Source organism: Melanaphis sacchari, unplaced genomic scaffold (assembly GCF_002803265.2).
Source record: "Melanaphis sacchari strain LSU unplaced genomic scaffold, SCAv2.0 Contig60_pilon_pilon, whole genome shotgun sequence".
NCBI classification, from domain to species: Eukaryota; Metazoa; Arthropoda; class Insecta; order Hemiptera; family Aphididae; genus Melanaphis; species Melanaphis sacchari.
In genome coordinates, this window is record NW_020271429.1 from 1,539,702 (window position 1) to 1,547,638 (window position 7,937).

At 27.7% G+C, this 7,937-nt stretch overlaps 1 protein-coding gene across 1 annotated transcript; it reads left to right on the forward strand.

Moving 5' to 3' along the window:
* Positions 1-5,648: 5,648 nt before the first annotated feature.
* Positions 5,649-6,969, forward strand: LOC112600122 (UPF0691 protein C9orf116 homolog). Its single transcript, XM_025347292.1, has 2 exons — positions 5,649-5,859; positions 6,450-6,969. The coding sequence occupies exons 1-2, from the start codon at positions 5,766-5,768 to the stop codon at positions 6,635-6,637; spliced, it is 282 nt and encodes a 93-aa protein (XP_025203077.1). The 5' UTR covers positions 5,649-5,765; the 3' UTR covers positions 6,638-6,969.
* The last annotated feature ends 968 nt before the right edge of the window (positions 6,970-7,937 follow it).

Genomic DNA, 7,937 nt, shown 5'->3' on the forward strand with positions numbered 1-7,937 from the left:
TATCTGTGTGTGTGTGTGTGTGTGTGTGTGTGTGTGTGTGTGTGTGTGTGTGTGTGTGTGTGTGTTATCGACGTCCGTCTCGTTGCGCGCGACGACAAACGGAACGGCGTTCGCGATCGAATGCGAATCGACTTTTGATGCGCATTTTACCGTTTGAGTTTACACTCGACCGGGGCACATAATATAAGTTTATCTCACGGTTTGTTTTTGACGCGACCAGAATAATTGACTTGTATATTATGCACTACTTTTTGATCCGCAGTGCTAAAATCAGTGTGTGTGTGTGTGTGTGTGTGTGTGTGTTTATTTCTACGTACATATTTTATACGTGGCCTCGCAAAATTAAGCCCCGGTTAAAAATCCACCGAGTCCCAGGACGCCAGACGTTTTGGCTTTCTGCAAGACTTTTTTTCCGGTCTTGTGCCGTAACCCAAAATACATACGATTTCGTAGTACATACACTTTTCAATTCGAATGTTAGCGCTTATCGATAACCGTAAAAAAAAAAATAATAATAATAATAATAATAAAAACCTGACCGCTTTTGATAGACCAGAGGTTTTTAAGTTATTAGTCGATTCCGTATACTACGTATAATGCACAGGTTTTCCAGACTATAAACTAATGTGTCAAACACTGTTCGAAATAGGTATTGGATAGGTCTGAACATTTTAATTAGTTAATAATATTACAAATCACATTCTTACTACTGTGGTAACCCGATTTTCGGTAAAAATCTTTAGTCCACAATATGCGATAGCATGTTTACTTGTTAAGTACCTACCTACAACATGTGTTTTTAATGAAATCCGAGTTAGTCTATAACAATAAATTTCGTAGAAATAACATATTTATGAACATTCTGTTCAATATTAAATAATGAAAAAAAAAAAGAAGGAACTTTGAAACATTCATCGAATTTTATTTGATTAATTAAATAAACAATGGATAGCGTATATACAATTTGAAATAACAAAACGGTAATATTTTAGTATCTAGATTATCTATACATTTGAAAGTTATAAACAGGGACGCCATTTAAGTTTTTTTTAAAGGGGTGCAAAAAAAAAAAATAAAGAGGTCATTTTTTTTCCACCACTAAGCCAATCGTCAAAAAAACGTTTCTTGTATTTTCACTGCACAAACCTATATTTGAAATTAGAATATAAAAAAAAAAAAAAAAAGGGGGGAGGAAATATAAATTAATAATTTAAAGCTGAATTTATGATTAAAACATAAAATGGTACGTGTAATAAAATGGAAATATAATAGTTTATTAATATAACGACTTTTATATCAATAAATATAAGTATAAAATAATGGTATAATAGTAAATAATAAAAAAAATAGATGTAATACTATTTGACAACAATTATATCTACTTGATTATCATTAAAAAAACGTGTATCATTTTGATTTTTTACTTTTAAATCATAAATTAAGGCATAATAAGAATAATTGTCATCAACTCTATTATCTTTCAATACATCCGATACAATATCATTATCCCGGTCCAAATAATTGAAAAATATTTAAATATAATAATAGGTCTATAGATTATAATTTATAGATAAGTAGATAATTGTTTTATGACAGTGTTTAAAGTGTAGTTTAGAACAACTAACTCGATTTACTGCAATATTTGTTTCAACTTTATAATTTCGTTGTTGGAATATGTCGTCAATTTTTTTTACAGGATCTGAAGATTTAAAATATTTTTTTATTTTTTTTTTGTATCTTTCATCCCAGTTATACCATTTTCCTTTTATTATTAATCTTATGTGAACCCATTTTAATTACAGTAAAGATTATAGAACTGTTGATTGTAGAATTTCTTATTAGTTATTACTTATTAGTAAAGTATACTAATATAGATATGATAAATCGTAACTACATAACCATAAAACTTATAAAATTTATAAATTATATAAATCATAATATTTAATATATACTGTACAATGAAATAAGATAACAAATATATCTATGTGATAATCTTTACTGTGAATTATGATAATATATAGTAAAGATAGTCCCTCAATGTCTATTGTACTGGTATAATTACTTAATCAATCAAAGTACACAATATTATTTTAATATTTTTTATGATTAGTAGTGATAAGCGGTGCACATTTAATTAAAAATAGACAAATTAAAGGTCAAGGTGGCAAGGGGACTGAGGCCTTGCAGATGAAAATTTAAGGTAAGGTTAAACATAATTTGTAGGTGTCACATATGGAGAGAGATGCTAGGAAGTGCCCTCCAGTTTCTTGTAAAATTGATTTCAGTGTTTCACCAATCATTTGAAAATCATTGTAAATCATTGGGTTTAAATTTTTTTTCTTTTAAAAATAGACATTATGTAGCTTATGCCTTAAAAATGTATCGTATGAATGCATGTTTCACTGTTTCAGTTTTCGTCTAAATACTCTAAACGTTAAACAATAAATAGCAATCATATAATACAAAATAATTTTATCTTATATTCTTATCTTACGGTTCTAAAAACTTTATTGCTCTAAGTATAGCTATGACTTTACTTTTAACACCAGGTCTTAGTAAATATGTCCAATACGTATGAGATCTTTTAGAATATTCTGTAAAACCATTTGAACAAATTTATGGACGACATTTGGTATTTAGTAATGTTCATGGCTAATCCATTTAGTTGACAATTATCAAAGTATGGACCTTAAGATGTATGTAGTGAATTTTCTTTTGAAAATTACATGAAAATTCTAAAGACAATGCTTAGAAAGCCAGACAAGCCATTACAACAAATTGTAAAAAGATACCACGAAGGAAGTAATTTAGCTATACAGTCTACTAAAATAAAACCAAAAACCAATATTATTTTAGGACCTCATAATAAAAGGCCTTTAATAGAAAATATAACAATTAATCCACAATATAGTATATTAGTTAAAAACAACTTCAAAATAATTAAATGTAAATTGATGCTGTGTCATATTTTTTTACCAATAATGATAATATTGTCAAATTAATCAACATTGCAAGAAACTTGAAAGAATGTTTTAATTGGAAAGAAACATGAAAAAAAAGATTTTTACATACAACCAATCAAGTCATCGCTCTTAAGTATATATGCTATTCCACAATTATCGGATAATTTTAATTACTGTCTTTAAGTGATATTAAAAATAAGATAATAATATTTCCAAAAAAACAATAGCTTTATTGTTATCCCTTTACTACACACAGTATTATGTTTTATTTATTTTTTTTTTTTTAATTGAAAATAAATATTATTTATAGATATATTTTTTTTATGTTCAAAGCATACTTTACTCATTTTCATACGACTAAATACATTTTTAGCCCGTTGGCAATCATAATAAATAATAGTTTATACGCATAAATTAAGAAACGGTGTAGGTAAAAGAAATTTGTTGATCTGCAATAAATACTTAATCGTATACAATTAAAAACTAAACAATATTTAAATAATATCAATAATAAATTAAAGATATGTTATTAATTTCACAGTTTTTGAGCTTATTGCTAATATGAAAAATAAAATTTAAAAATGTCAAAAAATGTCTTGTTTATTTGAGTAAATATATAATTGATGTATTAAAAATGTATATACTATGCCTTATTATATATCTCTAAATAGATATTATATTAAAAAGGCGTAATTTGTTCAAAACTTTTGATTGTCATTGTCGTCATAACCTATATTATTTCTAATGCTTTAATTATGTTATTATATAATAACCAATTTTGTAAAGATATGAAAGTAACTCAAAAAAAATTATACGTATAATATATTTTCAATCGATAGATATTAGAAATTATAGTACTTATAATAAAATAATAAATAAAAGTCTAAAAAACATAAGTACTAAATATACAAGTATTTAAGTACTAATATTTAAATTCTTTACACTTTTGTGACTATTTTGTATGATCAATTTAAGATAAGCACTATAGACCATTTTAGGTAGTGATCATATTGATCGAATGTGGATGAATCTAGTAGTTTTTTAGCTATTTAAATAAACCATGGTAAAGTATAGAAAAACTCGTTTTGTAAAAAGATAAAATGTCGACCAACTAGTTTTTGTTTTATGGGTCCAAGCAGTTTTTGATTAACTAGTTTTCAGTAAACATACATAAAATATAGATTATAGATATTGTATATTATTAAATAACGTTTAGATTTCGGGTACCCACTACCAATAATAATCTATGAATATCGTTGTTTATTAGTCGGCTATTGTCCGATAATGGTGATGCTAATATTAACCAGCAGATATTTTTTAATTTTTTTTTTATATGTATCGGCAGTAGCAAGAACATTTTTAAATTATATATGCATCACTTTAAATAATTAACATTTTTTTTTTTCTGTAATTATTACTCACTAATAAGCTACTAAAAGAGCATACCTACTGATCCTGGTCACCTTTCCGCTATATACTACTACCTACAACTGACATTATTTCGTGTAAGCTGAGAAACCTCTGTAAGATCATATCATTCCGTGAACACTATACAGAACTAAAAATATGAGAAATATATTAAAACATCATCGTATACAATCGTTTGATACGAAAATCTGTAAAATTAAAAATAAATACAAAAAATTATAACAGCAACGCCATCTATCGAAAAAAAATGACTGGAACAAAGTTAACGCACAATACTACAACTTCAAAAAACATCTTCAATCTTTTAACTTTATTTTTACAAAAACAATTTTACGCTAAAAAATCTATAGATTCCGCTTTCCAAAATTCATTGAAAATATTTTGCTAGACAAAAAAAACATTTAAAAAAAAAAAAACGGTGTACCATTATTCAAAATAAAGTAATCGTACATGGTTAAAATATATTCTATTATTAATAATCATAGATCACCATATTCAATATTGTGACCACTGAAGGCTTGGCTTTATATTTATATGTTTAATATCTTCGAATGTTCAATATAAGTGTTTTGAATTAATGGCTATCTTGTCGTATGCATTCTATTGTAGATCGTGGTCTACTTGCAATTACGGCACGCTTGTCGTATGCGCTCTACTACCCAATTTATCTTTACTATCGTGACTTAATGCTGATAAGTAATAACAATTATCACTCTCTTTAACTGCATGATATAATTTTTGATCATGTATTTAGTCATTGGTTGACAGTTCTTGGGTTTACATGGTTTTTGATTTTCACTTTTCAATATGCTTGCAAAATAATTTTATACCATAATTTTCAAAACGAAAAATCAGTTATTAATTTTTTAATTTTTAAAAATCTTTTAGTAAATGTAGAAAATATATTGTGTATCTATATATAATCTATAAATTGTAATCATAATCCGTGTCGGCCCAGATAATATTATTATCTTCAAAATTATCTAAACTGCGATGCTTGTCGGAATAAAATAAATCTAAAAATACGGTTTCCAAATATTTCTATAGTTCGACTTATCTGTATATAAAATTAATGCTTATACCTATCACCTGTATATGTATATATGGTGTAATAAAAATAATTACTTATATTACTTACAATTAGAGTGGTAAAAACATTAAAGTGCAATCAAACGATAGAGCGCATACTGCAGTCGTAATGTCGCCGGTAGAGCGCATACAACAAGATAGCCGAACTAACGACTAATAAAACAAATATATTTGGTATAACTGCAGTGGTTTCCATGATGGGTATTTTCGAAAGGGTCGTAGTTAGATCAATATTATAATTTATTTAGTCGGTATGGTGCGCAGCACGTAGTTAGTTTTTCCAACATGGAAAATAGAGACGATAGTTCAGACGACATCCAGGAAAAAACATCAGACTTTTACAAAACACATAACTTACCTATTCGTTTTGAATATCCAGGTAAGCACAGGATATTATATACTTTAAACACGGTTTTTTATATGATATCAACATGGATATAATATTAATAGAAAAACTAGAGTGAATAGACGTATTAATAATAGTTTAAAAAATCGTATCGACTACATCAACTGTACGTGTACAATACATATACATGGTTGCTTTATTATACTTGGGTTCAAACTTTTACATTTTTTTCACATACAAAAAAATACCGTAGCGTACCGGCCGCAATCCATCGTCCGCTGGTTTCGCATTCAGATTAAATTCTCATTGAGGTGACTGATAACACTATAGACTCTCAAACACAACTTTTGCAATCTTTCCATTTTTTGACTGGCGGAAAAACACCAGACAAGTACCGGAAGACCGTACCAGCCAATCTATGTTCGATTTACACCGACAATGACTGACAACTAGACACTCGAAGAAAGCTTTCAAATGTCATCAACTTATCTAGATTTAAAAAAAAAAATTACCAAACGTCCAAACATTTATCAAAGCACCAAGCACTATATATTATATTTATGATGTGTATACTAGTACTGTGTTATTATATACAGTATGTTGAATATAGTTTCACGTTACAGGTTTACAGAACTACAGCAACACCAGACGAACTCCAACCAATGTGTTCTACGCGACTACCTACAATGATTACGGGTACTTCCCGCCAACTGTGCACACTGTGAGGAAATGTTATCACGGAAAGTCACAACGATTCGGGCAAGAGCAGTTTGTCAGAGGAATGTATAGAGACCACTCGTTGAACATGTGAATGATATCTCTAATATATCCATAATATATGACAATATTGATTAATATTCTAAACACGTTAACTTAAAATAATTATCAGCACCTTGTACTATTGTGCATACTTACATACAAAATAATGTTTTCATCTAAATAATTAATATTATTTCTGTGATCGCATTTGATTGATTTGAAGTGTTAAGTTATTAATCATTCAGTAGGGCTAATTAAAGAATTATAAAATAATTCAGGCTTAATGTGATGTTTATATAACATATGCAATATGCATATATTCAAGGGCACTCATAGAAAAATTCTCAGGGGGGGGGCAAAATTTTAATTATGTCCATAAGATAGGAAGGGGTTAACAATTTAACATTATACTTTTATATTTTATATATCAAACTGAAAGATTATGAAATAATAGTTATTTAACCAATTAACCATAAAAGTTATTTATTGAATTTTCATTTGATTAATAACATAAATTTATTAAAATATTAATTTACAAATAAAAATTGTAAATTTCTTTTTTTAACTCTAAATATATTTATTACTTGTTCTATAATGTATTTATTCATTTTATCATAAATTTTTTCCCTATGTACGCTTATCATGCACAATCCATCAAGTCTATCTTCACTCATTGTAGATCTTGTATAAACAATTTTTCAACATTTTCAACATTTTTCGGGGGGGGGGGGGGTATGTCCCTTCTTTGCCACCCATATGGGCGCCCTTGTATATTTTTACATTATACATACATAATAATATGCCTTTGGTTGAAAACATTACTAAAATAGAAATACCTCTCATTATTGTAATGAAACACAATATTTAAGTATTAGTAATACAAGATATTTAACACATTTTTATTTAACTTTGAATTAAATTAACGAAGTTAAACTACTTCATGTTTCCGATTTGAAGTAATACTACGGTTGGTGACGACTGACGAATCTTATTATTATAATTTTCCTTATAACATTTTAAATTTAGCTATAAAATTTAACAAAATATGATATCATTTTATCATATTATAATGAGTCAAATAGTTTCCAAACTACACCAAGATATAATTTAGAGCGATTGTAAACTCTCCCGATGGTAAATTCTCCCGATGGTACACTCTCCCGGGTCTACTCCAGTACTACCTGACGGAAACGTGTAAACTCTCCCGGATTTATTCCTGTACTACCTAACGGAAACATATAAACTCTCCCAGGTCTAGTAAAAATCATAAAATAAATTTAATATACATTTAAGTTGCGTTTAAAAATAGTCAATCGTAAATAATAATAACAATATAAATTAATGTCTTTAGC